Source organism: Mobula hypostoma, chromosome 28 (assembly GCF_963921235.1).
Source record: "Mobula hypostoma chromosome 28, sMobHyp1.1, whole genome shotgun sequence".
NCBI lineage: Eukaryota > Metazoa > Chordata > Chondrichthyes > Myliobatiformes > Myliobatidae > Mobula > Mobula hypostoma.
In genome coordinates this window covers 87,269-112,138 of record NC_086124.1, presented here as the reverse complement: position 1 = coordinate 112,138, position 24,870 = coordinate 87,269, and the positions used below count along the sequence as shown (strand labels likewise).

The 24,870-nt window shown below is 45.1% G+C and overlaps 3 protein-coding genes across 5 annotated transcripts in view; 1 reads left to right on the top strand and 2 right to left on the bottom strand.

The window, feature by feature from the left end:
- Positions 1–4,745, bottom strand: part of LOC134339032 (zinc finger protein 420-like) — a 22,047-nt gene extending 17,302 nt beyond the window's left edge. The window contains exon 1 of the mRNA XM_063035294.1: positions 4,711–4,745. The gene's annotated coding sequence lies outside the window, so the exon portion shown is untranslated. The remainder of the gene's footprint in view (positions 1–4,710) is intronic.
- LOC134338723 (zinc finger protein 850-like) overlaps positions 1–24,870 on the bottom strand; it is a 44,470-nt gene that overhangs the window by 4,186 nt on the left and 15,414 nt on the right. Inside the window, exon 2 of the mRNA XM_063034765.1 lies at positions 7,765–7,946. Within this exon, the coding sequence (XP_062890835.1) occupies positions 7,765–7,946 (182 nt within the window). The remainder of the gene's footprint in view (positions 1–7,764; positions 7,947–24,870) is intronic.
- LOC134339033 (zinc finger protein 239-like) overlaps positions 1–24,870 on the top strand; it is a 27,055-nt gene extending 2,185 nt beyond the window's left edge. Inside the window, exons 1-2 of one of the 3 annotated variants that reach the window (XM_063035296.1) lie at positions 12,780–13,038; positions 22,197–24,870. In XM_063035296.1, the coding sequence (XP_062891366.1) occupies positions 23,015–23,584 (570 nt within the window). In that variant the 5' untranslated portion in view covers positions 12,780–13,038; positions 22,197–23,014 and the 3' untranslated portion in view covers positions 23,585–24,870. The other 2 variants (XM_063035298.1, XM_063035297.1) reach the window with 2 other exon arrangements.

Here is a 24,870-nt window from a genome sequence, read left to right as displayed (position 1 = left end):
AGGATGTTGCCAGATCTGGAGGACCTGAGTTATAAGGAAAGATTGAATAGGTTATGACTGTATTCTTTAGAATATAGAAGACTGAGAGGAGATTTGAAAGAGGTGTGAAATGCTCTGGTTAGGATTTTTACTGCTATGCGGTAGCTATTTCATTTTAGCAGTTCAGTAAGAGCAGTCTGTTCTGCTTTCAGCCTGTTTGGGTTTGATCTGAGATAAACGGCTTTGTTGTTCAACTTAGGAATGTGGTGTCAGCCAATCAGGATGGTGGAATTGGGGGAAGCTGCTGGAGAGTACTGAGTGGAGAAGTTTTTGTGAGGGAGACTGATCTAGGTCAAGGTCTTCTTTAGAGGAAGCTGGAAGAAGACAGGAGGGAAGATGGCTGAGGATGCCATCCCTGATGCACAAGGTGCTTCTTACAGGTGAATGTCTTCAAGGAGGAAGGACCAATATTCCTGTGGGAGACCTGTTTGTTCAAGATGGATTTCAAGCGGCATTTGGAAGATGGTGTGGGCTTTCATGCAGACCGACGGTCCAGCATATGAGGGACAGACAAGTTCAAGCGAGGTCCAACTTAAGTGCACATTTTACTGTTTAAGAATAATGGACCCTTTTTGTTTTTTTTTTCTTTCTTTCCTTTAATTACTGTTTGATTAAGTTAGCATTCTTAAGCATATTTCTTTATAATTCTGTGCAGTGTACGATCTGTTATGTATGCAGTGCAGACGTGTGATTGCTGGGGGGTAGTAAATTACACAGCATTCACACAAACCGGGGTTTGGGTGTGCGAGACATCCCAATCTCAGGGGTTTGGCGGGATCAAAGTCGTATATATCCTAGACGTATGAAACCTGAGAAGGGTGGTTTCTCGCCTCAGAGTACAGTGGCTGTTAGCAAGGGGCTAACAAGCTGCATTTCCAGAGACGCCCAATAAAAACGGGGTTTCAGGTGTACAAAATTATGAGGGCTTTTGCCATTCAGGGTGGGTGGGACTAAAACCAGAGGTCATACGTTAAGGGAGAAAGGTGCGAGGTTTAAGAGGAGCATGAAAGGAAACTTCTTGCCTCAGAGGGTCACCAGAGTGTGGAAAGAACCACCAACTCAAGTGGTGCATATGAGCTCAATTTCAAGGTTTCAGAGAAGTTTGGATAGTAAGGGTGAGGAGGGCTACGGTCCTGGGCCAGGTTCCTTGGAATAGGCAGTTTAAATTGCTTTGGTATGGACTAGATGGGCTGAAGGGCCTATTTCTGTGCAATATTAGAGGGTACTGATAGTGCTAGGGGAAAATGGATCAGCTATGGTGAAATGACAGAGCTGACTCGATGGGCCAAATGGCCTCATTTTGCTCCTCTACCCAATGGCCTTATGAGATAATTTTCTCGTTCTGTATGAGATAATTTTCTATGCTGAACTCCGACATCACTGTTACAGCAAGGTTCAACACAAGTTGGAGATGAGAAACGTAGAAAACCTACAGCACAATACAGGCCCTTTGGCCCACAAAGCTGTGCCGAACATGTCCTTAGTTTAGAACTACCTAGGCTTACCCATAGCCCTCTATTTTTCTAAGCTCCATGTATCCGTCCAAGGGTCTCTTAAAAGACCCTATCGTTTCCGCCTCCACTACTGCCACTGGCAGCCCATTCCACACACTCACCCCTCTCTGTATAAAAAACTTGCCTCTGACATCTCCTCTATACCTACTTCCAAGCACCCTAAAACTATGCCCTCTCGTGCTAGCCATTTCAGCCCTGGGAAAAAGCCTCTGACTATCCACACGATCAATGCCTCTCATTATCTTGTACACCTCTCATCATCCTTCGCTCCAAGGAAAAAAGGCCGAGTTCACTCAACCTTCTCATAAGGCATGCTCCCCAATCCAGGCAACATCCTTGTAAATCTCCTCTGCACCCTTTCTGTGGTTTCTACATCCTTCCTGTAGTGAGGCGACCACAACTGAGCACAGTACGCCAAGTGGGGTCTGACCAGGGTCCTATGTAGCTGCAACATTACCTCTCGGCTCTTAAACTCAGTCCAATTGATGGCCAGTGCACTGTATGCCTTCTTAACCACAGAGTCAACCTGCACAGCAGCTTTGAGTGTCCTATGAACTCGGACCCCCAAGATCCCTCTGATCTTCCACACCGCCAAGAATCTTGCCATTAATGCTATAGTCTGTCTTCATATTTGACCTACCAAAATGAACCACCTCACACTTATCTGGGTTGAACTCCATCTGCCACTTCACAGGCCAGTTTTGCATCCTATCAATGTCCCGCTGTAACCTCTGACAGCCCTCCACATTATCCACAACACCCCCAACCTTTGTGTCATCAGCAAATTTACTAACCTATCTCTCCACTTCCTCATCCAGGTCATTTATAGAAACCATGAAGAGTAGGTGTCCCAGAACAGATCCCTGAGGCACACCACTGGTCACCGGCCTTCTAACTGGTTATTGGGCTGGATCCTGGATTGACCATCAAATTTTCTGACAGAATTCCTGTCTGTATAAAATGGGACATTTCTGCCCATCTTCAGTCTGTGACTTGGCTCAGTTTGATTCCCCAGTATTGGTAACCCTAGGTAATTTCTAAGGTAAGGACATGTTTGGCACAGCTTTATGGACTGAAGGGCCTGTATTGTGCTGTAGGTTTCCTATGTTTTTATTATTCACTGTTCGCTCTAAGCTTCGCAGCCACACGGTAACTGAGGCTTTGTTGGTGCGTGGCTGGAATTCTCTTTCATATCATGCTAACTTAAAGTGCTGTGCAGTTTTCAGGCTGTGTAAAAAGTTACTGTTCAGACCAACGGTTGATCCATGCAGCTTTTTTTTTTAAAAAGGAGGGAACATCAGTATTATTTCAAGTTCTGGTCATGTCCCACAGCGCTACAAAGAGCATGTGATATTACATGGCTAATCCTGGAAATTGTCCAATTACTCTGACCCTTCAACACAGGTGACTGACAGTGGTGAACTCACTAATGACAATGCCATGAATATGAAGGGCAGGGCCGTAGTCTTTCTCATTGGAGTGTGACATATTTGTGATGTGAAATCTACAGGTCAGTTGTTACCCCGGACAAAGGTGCTTGATATTATTATGTACCCAAAGAGAATGGTACTAAACATGTTCTCATGAGTAAAAAAGTCCAAAACAACCATTGATAGAATAAAGGAGATTTTCTCCAAGAACTAAAGCAGATGGAAGGATTTTGTTCTTTTTTTCCTTGCAGCACTAATTCACATTTTCAGTGACCGGAAGGATAAAGCAGTGGTTGATTGGCAGGAGGCAAAGAGTGGGAATAAAGGGAGCCTCTTTTGGTTGGCTGCCACTCACTAGTGGTTTTCCACAAGGGTCTGTGGTGAGACTAATTCTTTTTACATTACATCTCGATGATTTAGATGATGGAATTGATGGCTTTGTTGTAAAGTTTGCAGATGATACAAAGATAGGTGAAGGGGCAGGTAGTTTTAAGGAAATAGGGAGGCTACAGAAGGACTGACTCAGACAGATTAGGAGAATGGCCAAAGTAGCAGCTGGAATACAGTGTTGGGAAGTGTACAGTCATGCACTTTGCTTGTAGAAATGAAAGGACTGACTGGGAAGAAAATACAAAATGCTGATAGGCAAAGAGATTTGAGAGGCCTCGTGCAGGATTCCATAAAAAATAATTTGCAGCTTGAGTCTGTGGTGAGGAAGGCAATGCAATGTTAGCATTCATTTCAAGAGGACAAAGTTAAAAAACAAGTGATGTATTGTTGAGGATTTACAAAGCACTGGTGAGGCCTCACTTGGAGGATTTTGTGCTGCTTTGGGCCCCTTATCTTAGAAAGAATGTGCTGAAACTGAAGAGGGTTCAAAGGAAGTTCACAAAAATGATTCCAGGATTGAATGGCTTGCCAGATGAAGAGTATCTGGTGGCTCTGGGCCCGTATTCACTGGAATTCAGAAGAATGAGGGGTGATCTAATTGAAACCTATTGAATGGTGAAAGGCCTTGATAGAGTGGATGTGGAGAGGATGATTCCTATAGTGGGAGAGTCTATGACCAGAAGGCACAGTTTCAGAATAGAGGGGTATCCTTTTAGAACAGAGATGAGAAGGAATGAATGGATGGGGGGGGGGGGGGAAGGAGAGAGAGAGAAAAGGAGCTGAGAGGGAAAATGGATCAGCCATGATGAAATGGTGGCGCAGACTCGACGGGCCAAATTCTGCTCCTACATGTCATCGTCTTATGTAAGGTCTTTTCTTCATCAGAGATTCAGTTAGAACTATATATTTGTTCCAAGTTCCCAATCCATGGATTTAGATATCTGGAGTTCGGCAGTGTCTGAGAGATCCAACTGCTCTCATTCCCTCCCCTGGACTGGCGGAAAAAATTACGCTGGTAATGACACCCATGGGTGCCCCTTTACCCAGAAATCCCCGCGAATGAGACACCCATCTCCCCTCCACGGTCCCAGCGATGCGCATACGCTACTGAAATGGGGCCCGGGGACGGATCGGATGGGGGCAGACAGAGAGGGAAAGGCCCTGGCCTGTCCCCGGGGTCGGAGGCACGGTGTGGCCGGAGCTCACAGTCACTATCCCTCAGTCGCGGCTCTGCCGCCGGTACCGATGAACCCCCGCCCAAAGACTCACTGCCGATTCTCCAGTCACAAACTAGAGAAGATCTGCAGATGAAACGTCGACTCTCTGCTCTGTCTGACCTGCTAAGTTCGTCCAGCATTTCGCGCGCGTCGCCGATTCACCGAGCCCTTTGTTCGCTGAACGCATGCGCGATTTCCCGGAACACGGCCGCCCCGATGTGCGCGCATGCGAGGAAATCACGCAGGAGCTCGGCAGCACGATGGAGAAGAATGAGCAGTCTACATTTCGGACCGATACCCTTCATCAGGACTAAGCAGGAAGGGGGAAAATGCCAGAATAAAAACATAAGAGGGGGGAAGAGAGAAAGAAGCTAGGTGGAGCCAGGTGGGTGGGAAAGAAAGACCATAGGAGAGAGGGAAGGAGGAGGGGACTCGGGGAAAGTAATAGGCAGGTGAGAAGAAGTCAAAGCTCAGAGTGGGGAATAGAGGAAGGACGCAAACACGAGGAATTCTGCAGATGCTGGAAATTCAAGCAAAACACATCAAAGTTGCTGGTGAACGCAGCAGGTCAGGCAGCATCTCTAGGAAGAGGTATAGTCGACGTTTCAGGCCGAGACCCTTCGTCAGGACAGAGGAAGGACTGTGGGATTTGTTTTCCGGAAGGAGAAATCAATATTCAAGCCATCAGGGTGGAGGCTACCAAGACAGAATATGAAGTGTTGCTCCTCCACCCTGTGTGGCCTCGTCTTGGCACAAGAGGAGGCTGTGGATTGACTTGTCTGAACATGAGTCGGTATCGGAATTAAAATGCTTGGCCACCGGGAAGTCCCGCTTGTGGAGGATGGTGCAAAGGTGTTCAATGCAGCGATCCCCTAATTCAGAATCGGGTTTGTTATCACCGGCATGTGACGTGAAATTTATCAAGTTAGCAGCAGCAGTTCAATGTAATACATAATCTAGCAGGGAGAGAAAAAATAACAATAAATAAAAATAATAATAAATAAACAAGTAAATCAATTAACATACATCAAAGTTGCTGGTGAACGCAGCAGGCCAGGCAGCATCTATAGGAAGAGGCGCAGTCGACGTTTCAGGCCGAGACCCTTCGTCAGGACTAACTGAAGGAAGAGTGAGTAAGGGATTTGAAAGCTTTCAAATAAGGGCTTTCAAATCCCTTACTCACTCTTCCTTCAGTTAGTCCTGACGAAGGGTCTCGGCCTGAAACGTCGACTGCGCCTCTTCCTATAGATGCTGCCTGGCCTGCTGCGTTCACCAGCAACTTTGATGTATGTTGCTTGAATTTCCAGCATCTGCAGAATTCCTGTTGTTTGCAAGTAAATCAATTATGTATATTGAATAGATTTTTAAAAACATGCAAAAACAGAAATACTGTATATTTTAAAAAAGTGAGGTAGTGTCCAAAGATTCAATATCCATTTAGGAACTGGATGCCAGAGGGGAAGAAACTGTTCCTGAATCACTAAGTGTGTGCCTTCAGGCTTCTGTACCTCCTACCTGGTAGTAACAGTGAGAAAAGGGCATGCCCTGGGTACTGAGGGCCTTAATAATGGACACTGCCTTTCTGAGATACTGCTCCCTAAAGATAGAAACATAGAGGCCCTTCGGCCCACAAAGCCAAGCCAAACATGTCCTTACCTTAGAAATTACCTAGGGTTACCCATAGCCCTCTATTTTTCTAAGCTCCATGTACCTATCCAGGAGTCTCTTAAAAGACACTTACATATCTGCCTCCACCACCGTCACCGGCAGCCCATTCCACGCACTCACCGCTCTCTGCGTAAAAAACTTAACCCTGACATCTCCTCTGTAGCTACTTCCAAGCACCTTAAAACTGTGCTCTCTTATGCTAGCCACTTTAGCCCTGGGAAAAAGCCTCTGATTATCCACACGATGACCAGGGTACTTTGTAGGCTAGTGCCCAAGATGGAGCTGACTAGATTTACAACCTTCTGCAGCTTCTTTCGGTCCTGTGCAGTAGCTCCTCCATACCAGACGGTGATGCAGCCTGTCAGAATGCTCTCCATAGTACAACTATAGAAGTTTTTGAGTGTACTTGTTGACATGCCAAATCTTTTCAGACTCCTAATAAAGTATAGCCACTGTCTTGCCTTCTTTATAACTACATTGGTATGTTGGGACCAGGTTAGATCCTCAGAGATCTTGACACCCAGGAAGCTGCTCACTAACTCCACTTCTGATCCCTCTATGAGGATTGGTGTGTGTTCCATCAGCCTAATCTATTTGAATCTAGAGCCCCAAGGAAAGCTCTCTCTTTATCTGAATCATGGTCTTCTTTGGCCTCCTGAAGAACTGTTTCTTGAGTGACACTAGCTTTTTGATGGCCAACTCTATTGCATTTGTGGATTTTCACTTATTTTGCTGGTGAAAGGGGTTTCTTCTTTTATGTTACTGTGAAGGCTAACAAAATGGCTTCTTGGTTATGTTATAATTAAAACGGCTTTTCTGTAATAATAACTGTGATGTAAGGAGTTCTCTCTCTCTCTCTCTGCTTGTTTGGGTTATATTATTGATAAGAGGAACAATGAACCAATTGGGATAGATGTTATTCTTTTTTGTGTGTCTGTAAGCTATTGTGTTTTGCGGTCTTTGGAGCAGAAGGCGGATGGGGACAGTGAGACGTGATGCTATAAGCTGGGCGACGGGACGGACCCCGAGTGGGAGTCCGAGGCCCAGGGTTTTGGGGAGGAGAACCAAAGAGGACTGGACACACTCTGGTCGACCACTGTGGTTGGTCCCAGGCAGTGGGTCGAGGGGGTCGGAAGGGATCGAATGGTGGAAAGAGGACTCCGTTACTTGAGCTGCAACTGTGTGTACGAAGTGGTTGAACTTTGATAAGTTTGGCACCTTATACTTTCCTTTTATATTTTATCTCTATTAATTACGTAGTTCTAGTAAGATCTATAAAGTGTAATCATTCAATCACATATGGTGCATTGTCTGTTATTTGGTGGTGTGGGGTACATCACACAGCATCCACTCAAACTTGATTACCCAGTTTGGTGGGGCCGAAGGCTGCTCCCCCCAGACGAAAGCGAGCTGAGCGAGCCTGAGGCTTACCAGGGGGCTACACTGGACAGAGCTCTTTGATGGGGAATGGAAACTTGCCGCATCTCCTGCGTTTGAACATTTTACCTGCTCTTTGTTTCGCTTGTCTGTTTTGTTTGAGCTGAGCTCCACTGTCATTTCTTTCTGTAGTTTTTCTGACTGCACCTCGTTTACCTCAACATCATTGTCATGCTTCAGATCTGCCTGTTGCTGACAAGCACCCTCACTCTGCCTGACCATAGCAATAGCTTTCTCGATGTAAGATTTGCCTTCAACAACAGTCTCTCTGACAGTTTGGTGTGTAGTAGCCCAAGAACAATCTTGTCTCTAATGAACTCATCTCTTATCCCTGAGAGTGGGTCCCATTCCCGCTAAGAACCGAAGTCAATGTGTAACTTCAGGTCAGGGTCTTCAAAAGAACCCTGAAAAGGAAAAGAAAGAGAGATATTAAAGATAGAAATAGAGCTGTTTCCAAAGATGCAAGCAAAAGAGTCGTCGTTAGGCGCCATCATCCTAAGCTCTGCCCTCTGGAATGGATACCTATGCCATTGATGCCAATATGTACCAAGACTTCTGGCTGCTCACCCTCTTTCTTTAGAACGCTGTGAACCCCATCCGAGATGTCCCTGACACTGGCACCAGGGAGGCAACATACCATCTGGGTGCCTCTTTCATGCCACAGAATCTGCTTTCTGCTCCTCTAATCATGGAATTCCCTATCACTACTGCACCCCTCTTCTCCCTAATTCCCTCTGAGCCACAGAGCCAGACGGTACCAGAGACCTGGTTGCTATGGCTTCCCCCGGTGCGTCATTCCCCACACCAGTATCCATTATATTTCGTATTGAGGGGTACAGCCACGGGGTATTCTGCACTGTCAGAGTCGAGACGGATTCCGGGCCTGAGAGCAAGGGAAGAGCCCCAGTTTGATTGATTTAAGCACTGGGCCAAATGGAAAAGGTTGTGTACGGACTGAATCGAGCAAGGAACAGTTGATGTTTGGATGATTTAAGCACCAGGCCCGATTGAAAAGGTTGGGGTGTCAGAGGTGGAGGCGATGGACAGGCCAGTGTTTGGCTCACTGCTCCGTGAGGTCTGCTTGTCTCTGTGCTGAACGGAGGCTGTGGTCTGCAAATGACAGGCTCCTAAATCACTTGCTGGCTTCACGTCTGTGGACTCACTTTCGTGAACTTCAGTTATGAATGTTATTTGCTTACTGTTATTGTTTGTGAGATTTGTTTCTGCACGTTGGGTGTTTGATTTTTTTTACTGGGTTCTATTGGGTTTCTTTGTTTTGTAGCTGGCTGTAAGGAGACGAATCTCAAGGTTGTATATAGTATACATACTTTGATAATAAATGTTCTTTGATCTTTGGTAGACTGCTCTGGAAGTCCAGATCACAAGGAATCCGGGGATAGCTGACTAATCTGTTAGTCAATTGGCTTGATGGTGAAAAGCAGGTGTTCAAGTTGGAAGGTTATTTCTCTGACTGGAGACCTGTAACTAGCGCTGTGCCATGGAAATTGGTGCAGAATGCATTATTGTTTGTCATCAATATCAGTGATTTGGATGAGAACGTACAGGGCAAGGTTAGTAAATTTGCAGATGACACTGAAATGGGTGGCATAGTGGCCAGTGAAAAAGGTTATCAAAAATTACAGAGCAATCTTGGTCAGCTGAGTACATAGGCTGAGGAATGGCAAGCAGAGTTTACTTCAGATAAGTCTGGGATGTTGCATTTTGGAAAGTCAAATTTGGGTTGGACTTTCATAATGAATGGTAAGGCCTCGGGGTGTGCTGCAGGACAGAGAAATCTTGGAGTACACATGCATGGCTTACTGAAACAAGAGTCAAAGGTTGACAGGGTGCTAGAGAAGGCTTTTGGCACACTCACCTGCATAAATCAGGGCATTGAGTACAAAGGTTTGGTAGTTATAGTGCAGTTGTTTAGGGCACTGGCGAAGCCACACTTGGAGAATCATAAACACGAGATTCTGCAGATGCTGCAAATCCAGAGCAACACACACAAAATGTCAGACCTCAGCAGGTCAGGCAACATCTATGGAGGGGAATAAATGGTTGATGCTTTGAGTTGAGACCCTTCATCAGGACTGGGAAGGAAGGGGGAAGAAGCCAGAACATGGATAATCAGATTCCAAATGTTGATACTATGTCATTCATTGTTTCTCCCCCCATTTGCTGTTTCCCTACTCTTTGTCATGAGCTCTTAGCCCCTACCACTGTCCAGAGCCCAAAACTCTGCCCTGTACTGACTCACCTCTGGTTTCTAGCCCTGCACCACTGAACATCCAACTTATGGTTCCCCATTCTGCTTTCAGACTTTGGAGGACAGTGTTGTAGTTTAGCAGCACAGCAGTGTGGAACACAGCCCTTTAGAAGAATAGAAAAGGGCCATAACATTGAAATGAGCAGGAATAGGGTAGTTAACTAATAGTGTCATTCGTTCCTGATGCAGAGTTTAAAAATTATTAGTCACAGATCCAGAATATTAAACTCCAGTCCCATTACAAGTGAACATCAGCAGAAGAAACTCCTCCCATGCCCAGTGATCAGAGTACAGAACTGGGTTTGCTGAACAGCAACGTTACTTGCAGAGTCCAACACCAACAGTAGTGATTTGTTACAGAAAGCAGGGGGAATTGAACCCTGATCTTAGCTGCCATGTTGTTAAGCATGGTGTGAACCTCTACACTATCATATCTATTACCCCTTCAACTTCCCAAATGATCCAGAGTTCATCCGGTTCCAGCTTCAACTCCTTAACGCGGATTGTTAGAAGCTGCAGCTGGTTACACTTCTTGCAGCTGTAGGCTAGAGGTCTCCCTGCCTTCCCACATCTCACAAGTGGAACATTCCACTCTCCTGCCTAGCATCACTACTAAGCAAATATAAAAGATAAACTGTGGCAGGAAAAAAAACTCTACCCACACTTTTTGTTGGCTTCTCTGACTGAAACCTCTCCTCGTTGAAGCCTTAAAGAGCTAAGGCCTCTAACTCTGACAATTGCTGTTTTACTTGCCCCTGCCTTACTTTAATTTGTTCTTGCCAATCAGTCATGCATGCTGATTGTCCGCTGCTCAAAACATCAAACTGACATGAGTTGATGCCTTTTCTACTCAATCGGCAACCCTGAGTTAGCTGTGTCTTCTTACACTTCTTCCAATCTCCAATTGGCGGCTGCACCACAACTCACTGCAAAGAGTGCATGGTATCACACGGCTGCTCCCTGAGATGTTCTAACTACTCTGACCTCCCCCAAGTGATTGACAGTGTTGAACTATCAATGGCAGTTCCAATGGGAGGGCAGCATCATTTGAGTTAGGCACTTTTGTGATGTCAGAGCTACAGGTTACTTGCTGCCTAGGACGAAGGTACTTGATATCATAATGTACCCAGAGAGAATGAGGAATAATGCGGGTAGATGATCCAGAACAAGAGGAGATGGAACAAAGGTGGTTTTCCCAAGAACTGAAGCTGAACCAACAGGCAAGGCTTTGGGCCTACTCCAGGGTTCAGATCTGAAGACTCAATTTTTTGTTTGCCTCAATTGTGTGCATGATCTGTGCTTCCCCCCCACTTTCCCTTGTGCATCGAGTGTTGGACTTTTATTTTTTCTAAATTGGTTCTTTCGGGTTTCTTGCTTTGTGACTGCCTGTAAGCAAACAAATCTCAAGGTTGCATAATTTATATATTCTTTGACAATAAATGTACTTTGAATCTTGAAGGAAGGATTTGTTATACTTTTTTCATGCAGCACTAATTAACATGGAACTATATTTTTGTTCCGTGTTCCCAATCCTTGGATTTAGATAGCTAGAGCTCGGCAGTATCTGGGAGGTCCATCAGACCTTTGCTTACAGACCGGTGGACAATGTCATGGAAGTGTCACACCCGTGGCTGCCTCTATACCCAGAAACCCCCACGAACAATAGAGCTGTCTATCCATTATGGTTTCAGGGATGCACATGCGCCACAGAAATGGCACCAGCGTCTTCACTCATCAGCAGAAAGCTTCTCAGGGCCCGAGATAGATGGGGAGGATTGGGATTATCCCGGGTTTGGGAGGCCACGGTGGGTCTGGGTTGAGCTCACAGCATTTGTCCCTTAGTTGGGGTGAGGACTTCGGTACTGATGAAGTCCCCACTTCTACTCCCTGCTGTTTCTCCACTGAGCACATACACGATATTCAGGCCCATCAGTGACCCTGACGCCTGTGCATTTATCATCACCCTGACACAGTGGTGTCAAGAAAACCTCTCCCTCAATGTTGCAAAAACAAAGGAGGCTGGTTGTGGATTACAGGAGGAATGGAGGTGGGCTAATCCATATTGACATCAATGGATCTGGGGTTGAGAGGGTGAACAGCTTTAAGTTCCTTGGCATAAACATCACAGAGGACCTCACATGATCTGTACACACCAGCTGTGTGGTGAAAAAAGCACAGCAGCGCCTCTTTCATTTCAGACGGTTGAAGGAGTTTGGCATGAGTCCCCAAATCCTAAGGACTTTCTGCAGGGGCATAACTGAGAGCATCCTGACTGGCTGCATCACCGCCTGGTAAGGGAACTGTACTTCCCTCAACCACAGGACTCTACAGAGAGTGGTGCGGACAGCCCAGCACATCTGTAGATGTGAACTTCCCACTATTCAGGACATTTACAAAGACAGGTGTGTAAAAAGGGCCCGAAGGATCATTTGGGACCCGAGTCACCCCAACCACAAACTGTTCCAGCTGCTTCCTTCCGGGAAACGGTACCACAGCATAAAAGCCAGGACCAACAGGCTCCGGGACAGCTTCTTCCACCAGGCCATCAGACTGATTAATTCACGTTGATACTATTTAGTACAAATTACTATAAATTGCACATTTAGACGGAGACGTAACGTAAAGATTTTCACTCCTCATGTATGTGAAGGATGTAAGTAATAAAGTCAATTCAATCCATTTTATCGCCGGGTCACTGACGGCGATTTCTGAAGCTCCCAACCCTCTTGAACCTAAATAACGAGAAGATGAGATACTGTAATAAGAGTCAATGATTGTGGCTGTATTCCCAGCAGGCAATGCGAGGCCCGGAACCGGAAGCTACCATTGGGATCGGGTTGTGCGCCTAGTTTATCTTTATTAGGACAAACATCAGATGGTGAGAACAGTGTCAGGTCTAAACGGAGAGTGAGTGAATACCGTGCACGTTTGAGAAAGAGACTGTGTGAGTACGAAAGGTACGAGCAGCAAGTGAGGTTCGGACACTCGCCACGACGGAGAGAAGCTGGCCAGCGAGACGAGAGAGTACGTTGTTGCCCAAGTAAAACAGTCGCTGGATTCACCAAGAGATTCAGGTGAGTTCCCCTCATCGATAAGCTGAGAAGCTGCAAGGATAAAAGCATCCCGATGGGAATTGTCTATAGGCCTCCAAGCGGTACCCCAGATGTTAACTGCAATTTAAAACAGGAGATCGAAAAAACACGTAAAAAGGAAAATGTGGTGTAGATACATCCCAGGGGGAGAATTAGGCAACCGTGACTGACAAGAGAAGTCAATGACAACATTAAAACAGAAGAACAGTGTATTGGAGGGGTCGTGACTGTCATGACAGCACTGCCCATTTACCTGGTCGAAAGACGCCACCTGCCAATCAAGGTTTGGCCCCTCCTCGTCCATCAATGCACACCTAACCATTGACCCCTTTAATTAGCCTTGTACTTGACCTCGGGCAATTGGCCTTGGTAATCAGCGAGCTATTGGCTTCTCCGTGAATCACCTGGACTGGATTCATCATTCCTGTTGCACTATAAAGGAAGCCACGTGTGCTTGACCCTTTCTCTTTTTTGCTAACTCTGAGGGACCGCCCTGCCGTTGGTGAGTTGTGCATTGAATAGGGTTAGGGCTGTGGGTATCGTCCCTAATGTCTTAAGAGCCGTGCCCGCACAGAGTCAAGGGTGTCGGGTATAGTATTGACTTTTCCCTTGGTTGTGTGGGTGTGTGCGTGTACTTTGTTCCCTTGGCCTTTTCTCCTTGAAGCGATGGAGGATGAGGTGATCTGATAGAGGCATATAAGATGATGAGAGACTTTGATTGTGTGGATAGCCAGAGGGTTTTCCCAGCTAAAATAGCTAACACGAGGGGGTATAGTTTTAAGGTGCTTGAAAGTAGATACAAGGGGAATGTCAGCAACAGTAGTAGAGGCAGATAAAGTGGGGTCTTCTTAAATAGGTACATAGAGCTATGCAGTAGGGTAATTCTAGGCAGTTTCTAGAGTAGGTTACATGGTCAGCACAGCATTGTGGGCTGAAGGGCTTGTAATGTGCTGTAGATTTCTGATTCTATGGGATAACAGCTGAAATTAGTGGGAAGTTAAAGGATTGGAAAGCTTTCAAAAGCAGCAAAAAATGCTATAATGGGAGAAAAGAGGAAATATAAAGATAAGGGTGCCAATATCAGAATCAGATTTAATATCATTGGCATGTGTTGTGAAATTTGTTAATTTTACAGCAGCAGTACAATGAAATATGTGATAAATATAGAGGAAAAGGCTGAGTTGCATTCTGTGTGTGTGTATGTATGTATATATATCCATTAAATCTTGGGTAGTAGCCCCCTCTTCTCCCCCCCCCGCCCCCAATACAAGACAGTGGCACAGTCAGAATGCTCTACATGGTGCATTTGTAGAAGTTTTTCAGTGTTTTAGTTGACAAAGCAGATTGTCTCAAACTCCTCATGAAATGTTGCTGCTGTCTTGCCTCCTTTATAGCAACATATCCCATAGCTCCTCAGAAATATTGACACCCAGGGACTTGAAATTGCTCACTTCTGATCCCTCTGAGGTTTAGTTTGTATTCTCTTGTTTTACCCTTCCTCAAGTCCACAAACAGCTCTTTGGTCTTCCTGATGCTGAGTGCAAGCTTATTGCTGTGACACCACTCAACTAGCTGGTATCTCTTGCTCCTGTATGCCCTTTCCTCACCATCTGAAATTCTATCTTCAGCAAATTTATAGATGGCATTTAAGCTATGCCTAGCCACACAGTCATGGGTGTAGGGAGAGTGGAGCACTAGGCTAAGCACACATCCCTGTGAAACACCATTGTCACTTGTCAGTGAGGTGAGGATGTAATTTCCAATCTGCACAGATTGTGGTCTCCCGGTTAGGAAATTGAGGATCCAGTTGCAGAAGAAGGTACAGATGCCTAGGTTCTGTGGCTTTTCAATCAGGACTGTAGGAATGGTGGTGTTAAATGCTGAGCTACAGTCAATAAACTGCATTCTGACATGGGTATTGCATTGTCTGGGTGAGCCAAGGCTTCATGAAGAGCTATTGAGGTCTGCTGCAGACCTATTGAGGTGATAGGCAAATGATAATGGGTCCAGGTGCTTTCTGAGGCAAGAGTTGATTCTTATCCATGATCAACTTCTCAAAGCATTACGTCACTGGATTTGAGTGCCACTGGACAATAGTTGTTGAGGCAGCTCACACTGCTCTTGGGCACTGGTGTAAGTGTTGCCTTTTTGAAGCAGGTGGGAACTTCTGACTGTAGCAGCGAGAGATTGAAAATGTCTTTGACTACTCCTAGCTGGCTGGCACAGGTTTTCAGAGCCTAACCGTATACTTCATTGGGCCCTGCTGCCTTGTGAGGGTTCACCCTCTTGAAAGACAGTCAGATGTTCGCCTCCAAGACAGATCACAGGGTCATCGGATGCTGCAGGGATCTTTGTACAGTGGTGCTAGGAAGTTTGTGAACCCTGTAGAATTTCTTCTATTTCTGCATAAATATGACCTAAAATGTGATCAGATCTTCATGCGTCCTAAAGCTAGATAGAGAATCCAATTAATTAAGTAACCCCAAAACGTTATGCTTGTTCATTTATTTACTGAGAAAAATGATCCAATATTACATATATTTGTTAGGAGAAGTATGTGAACCTGGGGTAATGCTTTCCACAAAAGCTACTTGGAGTCAAGTGCTTTAATCAATGAGATGAGATTGGAGGTTTAGATTGTAGAAGTGTCCTGTCCTATAAAAACAAAATACACAAAGATCTGTTACGTGCACCATACCTCGATCAAAACAACTTTCAGAAGACCTTAGAAGAATTGTAGAGATGCATGCAGCTGGAAGAGGCTACAATAGCATTTCTAAAGACTTGAGTGTTCATCAGTCCACCATTGTCTGCAAATGGCGGAAACTCAGTACTGTTGCTACTCTCCGGAGGAGTGGGTATCCTGCAAAGATCACACCAAGAGCACAACATGCAATGCTAAAGGAAGTGAAAAAGAACTGCAAAAGGTAACAGCAAAAGATCAGCAGCTATCTCTAGAACTTGCTAAAGTCTCTGTTCAATTGTTAGTGTCCACCATAAGAAAAACACTAAACAAGAATGAAGCCACACTCTGGTTGGAGGAACAACACCTTGTATTCCGTCTGGGTGTGGCATGAACATTGACTTCTCTAACTTCCGTTAATGCCCCACCTCCCCCTCATACCCCATCCGTTATTTATTAATTATTTTATATATATATTCTTTTTCTCCCTCTGTCCCTCTCACTATGACTCCTTGCCCATCCTCTAGGCTCCCCCCCATCCCCCTTTCTTTCTCCCTAGGCTTCCCGTCCCATGATCCTCTGATATCCCTTTTGCCAATCAACTGTCCAGCTCTTGGCTTCATCCCTCCCCCTCCTGTCTTCTCCTATCATTTCAGATCTCCCCCTCCCACTTCCAAATCTCTTACTAGCTCTTCTTTCAGTTAGTCCTGACTAAGGGTCTTGGCCGGAAACGTTGACTGTACCTCTTCCTAGAGATGCTGCCTGGCCTGCTGTGTTCACCAACAACTTTTATGTGTGTTGCTTGAAATTCCAGCATCTGCAGATTTCCTCGTGTTCGCGTTTTTAAAAACAAGAATGGTGTTCATGGAAGGACACCACAGAGGAAACCACTGCTCTCCCAAAACAAAATTGTTGAATGTCTCATGATTGCAAAAGACCACCTGGATGTTCTACAGCGCCTCTGGGACAATGTTCTCTGAACACGAGACAGAAGTTGAATTTTTTGGCAGAAATGCACACTGCTTTGTTTGGAGGAAATAGGGCACTGCACACCAACACCAGAATCTCATCCCAGCTGTGAATAGTGGAAGGAGCATCATGGTTTGGGGCTACTTTGCTGCCTCAGTGCCTAGACAGTTTGCAATTGTTGAGGGAACAATGAATTTAAAATTGTTTCAAGATTCATTTATTACCACAAATGTATACATTATACAGCCTTGATTTGCTTGCTCACAGGTGGTCACAAAGCAAGAAACCTGAAAGAAAACAATAAAAAAAAATAAGAATAAAAATAAAACATAGAAACATAGAAAATAGGTGCAGGAGTAGGCCATTCGGCCCTTCGAGCCTGCACCGCCATTTATTATGATCATGGCTGATCATCCAACTCAGAACCCTGCACCAGCCCTCCCTCCATACCCCCTGATCCCCGTAGCCACAAGGGCCATATCTAACTCCCTCTTAAATATAGCCAATGAACTGGCCTCAACTGTTTCCTGTGGCAGAGAATTCCACAGATTCACCTCTCTCTGTGTGAAGAAGTTTTTCCTAATCTCGGTCCTAAAAGGCTTCCCCTTTATCCTCAAACTGTGACCCCTCGTTCTGGACTTCCCCAACATTGGGAACAATCTTCCTGCATCTAGCCTGTCCAATCCCTTTAGGATTTTATACGTTTCAATCAGATCCCCCCTCAATCTTCTAAATTCCAACGAATACAAGCCCAGTTCATCCAGTCTTTCTTCATATGAAAGTCCTGCCATCCCAGGAATCAACTGGTGAACCTTCTTTGTACTCCCTCTATGGTAAGGATGTCTTTCCTCAGATTAGGGGACCAAAACTGCACACAATACTCCAGGTGTGGTCTCACCAAGGCCTTGTACAACTGCAGTAGTACCTCCCTGCTCCTGTAGTCGAATCCTCTCGCTATAAATGCCAGCATACCATTCGCCTTTTTCACTGCCTGCTGTACTTGCATGCCCACTTTCAATGACTAGTGTATAATGACACCCAGGTCTCGTTGCACCTCCCCTTTTCCTAATCGGCCACCATTCAGATAATTGTTTTCCTATTTTTGCCACCAAAGTGGATAACTTCACATTTATCCACATTAAATTGCATCTGCCATGAATTTGCCCACTCACCCAACCTATCCAAGTCACCCTGCATCCTCTTAGCATCCTCCTCACAGCTAACACTGCCACCCAGCTTCGTGTCATCCGCAAACTTGGAGATGCTGCATTTAATTCCCCCATCCAAGTCATTAATATATATTGTAAACAACTGGGGTCCCAGCACTGAGCCTTGCGGTACCCCACTAGTCACCGCCTGCCATTCTGAAAAGGTCCCGTTTATTCCCACTCTTTGCTTCCTGTCTGCTAACCAATTCTCCATCCACATCAATACCTTACCCTCAATACCGTATGCTTTAAGTTTGCACACTAATCTCCTGTGTGGGACCTTGTCAAAAGCCTTTTAAAAATCCAAATATACCACATCCACTGGCTCTCCCCTATCCACTCTACTAGTTACATCCTCAAAAAATTCTATGAGATTCGTCAGACATGATTTTCCTTTCACAAATCAATGCTGACTTTGTCCGATGATTTCACCGCTTTCCAAATGTGCTGTTATCACATCTTTGATAACTGACTCCAGCAGTTTCCCCACCACTGACGTTAGGCTAACCGGTCTATAATTCCCCGGTTTCTCTCCCTTTTTTTAAAAAGTGGGGTTACATTAGCCACCCTCCAATCCTCAGGAACTAGTCCAGAATCTAACGAGTTTTGAAAAATTATCACTAATGCATCCACTATTTCTTGGGCTACTTCTTTAAGCACTCTAGGATGCAGACCATCTGGCCCTGGGGATTTATCTGCCTTCAATCCCTTCAATTTACCTAACACCACTTCCCTACTAACATGTATTTCGCTCAGTTCCTCCATCTCACTGGACCCTCTGTCCCCTACTATTTCTGGAAGATTATTTATGTCCTCCTTAGTGAAGACAGAACCAAAGTAATTATTCAATTGGTCTGCTATGTCCTTGCTCCCCATAATCAATTCACCTGTTTCTGTCTGTAGGGGACCTACATTTGTCTTTACCAGTCTTTTCCTTTTCACATATCTATAAAAGCTTTTACAGTCAGTTTTTATGTTCCCTGCCAGTTTTCTCTCATAATCTTTTTTCCCCTTCCTAATTAAGCCCTTTGTCCTCCTCTGCTGAACTCTGAATTTCTCCCAGTCCTCAGGTGAGCCACTTTCTCTGGCTAATTTGTATGCTTCTTCTTTGGAATTGATACTGTCCCTAATTTCTCTTGTCAGCCACGGGTGCACTACCTTCCTTGATTTATTCTTTTGCCAAACTGGGATGAACAATTGTTGTAGTTCATCCGTGCAACCTTTAAATGCTTGCCATTGCATATCCACCGTCAATCCTTTAAGTGTCATTTGCCAGTCTATCTTAGCTAATTCACGTCTCATACCTTAAAAGTTACCCCTCTTTAAGTTCAGAACCTTTGTTTCAGAATTAACTATGTCACTCTCCATCTTAATGAAGAATTCCACCATATTATGGTCACTCTTACCCAAGGGGCCTCTCACGACAAGATTGCTAATTAACCCTTCCTCATTGCTCAAAACCCAGTCCAGAATAGCCTGCTCTCTAGTTGGTTCCTTGACATGTTGGTTCAAAAAACCATCCCGCATACATTCCAAGAAATCCTCTTCCTCAGCACCTTTACCAATTTGGTTCACCCAATCTACATGTAGATTGAAGTCACCCATTATAACTGCTGTTCCTTTATTGCACACATTTCTAATTTCCTGTTTAATACCATCTCCGACCTCACTACTACTGTTAGGTGGCCTGTACACAACTCCCACCAGCGTCTTCTGCCCCTTAGTGTTACGCAGCTCTACCCATATCGATTCCACATCTTTCCGGCTTATGTCCTTCCTTTCTATTGCGTTAATCTCTTCTTTAACCAGCAACGCTACCCCACCTCCCCTTCCTTCATGTCTATCCCTCCTGAATGTTGAATATCCCTGAACGTTGAGCTCCCATCCTTGGTCACCCTGGAGCCATGTCACTGTGATCCCAACTATATCATATTCATTAATAACAATCTGCACTTTCAATTCATCCACCTTATTACGAATGCTCCTTGCATTGACACACAAAGCCTTCAGGCGCTCTTTTACAACTCTCTTAGCTCTTATACAATTATGTTGAAAAGTGGCCCTTTTTAATGCTTGCCCTGGATTTGTCGGCCTGCCACTTTTACTTTTCTCCTTAGTACTTTTTGCTTCTACTCTCACTTTACACCCCTCTGTCTCTCTGCACTGGTTCCCATCCCCCTGTTGTGAACTAACCTCCTCTCGCCTAGCCTCTTTAATTTGATTCCCACCCCCCAACCATTCTAGTTTAAAGTCACCTCAGTAGCCCTCGCTAATCTCCCTGCCAGGATATTGGTCCCCCTAGGATTCAAGTGTAACCCATCCTTTTTGTACAGGTCACGCCTGCGCCAAAAGAGGTCCCAATGATCCAAAAACTTGAATCCCTGCCCCCTGCTCCAATCCCTCAGCCACGCATTTATCCTCCACCTCATCGCATTCCTACTCTCACTGTCGCGTGGCACAGGCAGTAATCCCGAGATTACTACCTTTGTGGTCCTTTTTCTCAACTCCTTTCCTAGCTCCCTATATTCTCCTTTCAGGACCTCATCCCTTTTCCTACCTATGTCATTGGTACCCATATGTACCACGACCTCTGGCTCCTCACCCTCCCACTTCAGGATATCTTGGACACGATCAGAAATATCCCGGACTCTGGCACCAGGGAGGCAAACTACCATCCGGGTCTCTGGACTGCGTCCACAGAATCGCCTATCTGACCCCCTTACTATCGAGTTCCCTATCACAACTGCCCTCCTCTTCCTTGCCCTACCCTTCTGAGCTACAGGGCCAGACTCTGTGCCAGAGGCACGGCCACTGTCGCTGTCCCCCACAACAGTACTCAAACAGGTGTACCTATTGTTAAGGGGCACAGCCACCGGGGTACTCTCTATTACCTGACTCTTCCCCTTCCCCCTCCTAACCGTGACCCACTTGTCTGCCTCCCGTGGCCCCGGTGTGACCACCTGCCTGCAACTCCTCTCTATCAACTCCTCACTCTCCCTGACCAGACAAAGGTCATCGAGCTGCAGCTCCAGTTCCGTAACATGGTCCCTTAGGAGCTGCATCTCGATGCACTTGGCGCAGATGTAGACGTCCGGGAGGCTTGGAGACTCCAGGGCCTCCCACATCCGACACTGAGAACAGCAAACTGCCCTCACACTCAAGACTCAGTGCAAGAGAAAGACAAAAAGTACAAATCATGTGAACAACTGAAGCAAACCACAGCATTACAAACCAAAATTCAGTCCTGGTGTCTGAACCCCAGAGTAGGCCAAAGCCTCGCTAATCAGTTCATCGTATTAGCGGGCACTGAGCATAGCAGCTGGGGCTGTCTTCATAGCCTCAGCACCAGGAAGATTTCCATAGCAGAGAATGAGTGAAATCTGCTCTCGTCCTGCCTGACATCCTGTCTTTTCAGTCTATCTAGGCCAGTGTTTAAACTGACCCAACAGCGAAAGGCTCTGCACCCTAGAGAGAGGAGCCAACATTGTGGAGAGTGAGTGAAATTGGCTCACTTCCAATCTGGGCTGGCACTTAAATTATCTAAACGGAAACACACCTCGCACTGGGCCCAGACCACGCTGCCCAGAGACTTGCTCCAGGCTCAGATTCCGTTGTCCAGCCTGAAGCCACTCTTAAGCTCTTCAAATCAGCTTGGCACCCAGGGCGATCCAACCTCACATCCAGGCCAGTTGAATGTGCTTCAGAACTTCTCTGACCGGGCCCCGACTTCTCCTTTCGGCGCCTAGAGCGATCCAATCTTGCTCCTGGGCCGCTGTGAGGGCATTGGAACTCCAGTTGCAACAATCGTGCAATAAACCATCTTGGCTCATCCTCTGAACTTGCCTTGCCCCCTTTGCTGTTTACAGCCATAATTTAATGTAATTTACCAGAGACAAGGTATTTTTAGTGATTCACCATCTTAACTGGATTTTACAGGAGAATTTCAGGGTAGCGGTCTTTCACCTGAAGATTAATAGAAGTTGGATAATGCAACAAGACAATGATCCAAAATACAAGAGTAAATCAACAACAGAATGGCTTAAAAAGATAATTCATGTTCTTGAATGGCTAAGTCAGAGTCCAGACCTTAATCCAATTGAGATGCTGTGGCATGACCTGAAGAGGGCTGTGTCATGAAAGGTATCCCAGAAACATTGATGAACTGAAAAGTTTTGTATGGAGGAATGGACTAAAATTCCTCCACTTGTTGTGCAAGTCTGATCAGCAGCTCACCTGAAATGTCCTTCACCCATTCATGTCTTTTGTAAATCTTTTTACAGGTTTGAAACGGCAAAGAATTTGTGTACTGGAATCTCAAACACAACAAAGCATCAGTTTTGCTGTCTCTATCCGATATTTAAGGAGTGACCAGATATTTCCTTTGTAACACCAATATATCTGTTGTTGATTCTTGGAGATGAAGCAATATCTCATCCTGGCTGAGAATGTTCTTTGTCTCTGAAATGTTTTTTTGTTGTAACTCAGTGAAATCTACTGGAACCAGGGTGCTGAGAAAACACCATTTGTTCACTAGAGATAAGTTCTTGAACTGTATTGACTCTGTGAGGGATTCACTATATTTGACATCTGGTTTAATGAATTGCTAACAGGGAGATTTAATTCATCAGCTCTATTTGTGTGAGGGTGGGCACTCACTCAGCCAACCTGCTGATACACAGTGAGTTTACTGGTGAGACATGCCATACACCTGCTGTGTGTCGAACGATTATCCATCCTGAAGATACATCAGCAAGTTCACACCATAGTGAGAGGGTTCTTTCTGCCATTCAAGTTAAATATATCTCAGAAAATTCTGATCAGTGAGAGGCCTGTTGCATGTCTAGGAAGATATTCACTCACTCAGCCGACCGAAAACGCACCCAGTGAGTTCACAAGGGAGAGAGACCATTCAACTTTTCTCGGTGTGGGAGGAGATTCACTCAGTTAAGCAACATCCAGACACACCAATCACTTCATATTGGGGAGAGGCCATTCATCTACTCAGACTGTGGGAAGGAATTTGCTCTGTCATCTCAACTGAAGGGATTACAGTGCATTCACACCGGGGAGAGACTGCTCACCTGCTGAGACTCTGGGGATGGGATTCACTCGGTCATCTCAACTGAAGGTACGTAAGCGATTTCACACTGGGGAGAGGCCACTCACCTGCCCAGACTGTGGGAAGGGTTTCTCTCAGTCATGTCAACTGAAGGTCCATCAGCAAATTCGCACTGGGGAGAGGCCATTCACCTGTTCAGACTGTGGGAAGGGATTCACTCGATCATATCACCTACTGGCACACCAGTTAGTTCACACTGAAGGGAAACCATTCCCCTGCTCAGAATGTGGGAAGAGATTCACTCGGCCTTTTCAACTGAAGGTACATTACCGGGTTCACACTGGGGAGAGGCCATTTGCCTGCTCAGACTGTGGGAAGGAATTCACTCGGTCATCTGATCTACAGAGACATCAGCGAATTCACACTGGGGAGAAACCATTCATGTGCTCAGACTGCGGGAAGGGATTCTCTCAACCATATCTACTGAAGTTGCATCAGCGATTTCACACTGGAGAGAGACCGTTCACCTGTTCTCAATGTGGTAAGGGATTCACTCAGTATTCCATCCTTCTGGCACACTACCGAGTTCACACTGGTGAACATGTTTAAATAGGCTGCATGCTGTATATTTAACCATCAGTGTTGAATACAGAGGCAAGTTCAAACGTGACTGTAGGTGTTGAACTCTGCAATTATTCCAAACAGTCACCACAATGGTGAAGTTGTTTCCCTTGAATTTCTTGCATGACTTTCTGCAGACTGAAGACAACGGGATGACGAGGAGCTGAATGCTCTGGTGTCTGACTTGTTCTTCATCCCTCAAATCTCTGGGCTGATAAAGACTGACACTGGTAGTTAACCACCTCATTCCCTGTTCATTTCAACATTATGGGTCATTTCACTGCTTCTAAAGAGCTGTGACTCACAGAGCTTGGAGCTACAATACACCATTGTCTTCAAGTCTTTAAAAAAAATAGAGAAACATTAGTTGGATGTTCAATGGAGCTGGTTGAGAAATCATAGATGGGTCAGCATAGGGCACAGTTTGGTGCTCTGCACAAAGGTAGGGGTAAGAGCAGATAATGAGCAGAGAAACAGCAGTGGGGGTGGCAATGAATGACAGTAGCAACATTTGGTAGCTGTTTGACAGGAAAAAAATAATGCTTGTGAGAGCTTGCTGTGTTAAACTGGCTACTGAGTTCTAAAAATATTGACTGGATTGTGACACATTTACCCAGAAATTATATTCAGAATGTACCATCACTGCAAATTGAGTGTGTAGGTACTGAGAGACTTGGATCTAATTGTAATTGTCATTTTCCATACAGCTGAACAATAGTATTTTAAGTAGCCTTTGTATACATCACAGTTTAATATGCCTGTACTGGCAATACAAAATATAAATCTGGACGTATCTTTGTACTTTAAGCGTTTTCTCATTGGTTAACTTTTTTACTGAAATATTGACTAAGTACTTTACAATTGGTTTATTGTTATCTATAGATTTGAATGGAATTTTTCTTACCTTGGTGTACAACATGTCATCTTTGGTTTCTCTCTTTAAGTAGTAAGACCCTGTCAATTTTGTGTTTCTGTTCTATCAACTTTTAATAAAATGACTGCAAAGCAACAAGTTGTATGCCTCATTCATGGCTTCCAAAAGAACTTTGGATTTAAACATTAAAATCTGTCAATTAGCGTAGTCAGCAGAATTTGGAGCTCAGAACAATCCAGGATAAAGGGAATTTTCAGGTTCTAAACAGGTAAGAACTTCCTTTGATGTTGCAAATTGTTTGAGGAAATATCTAGTTCTATCTATTACATCATTGGATGGAAATCAGGTTTGAAGACTGCTGCGTTGCTCTTTCAGAAACATTTGGGGCGTGGGGGAAGAA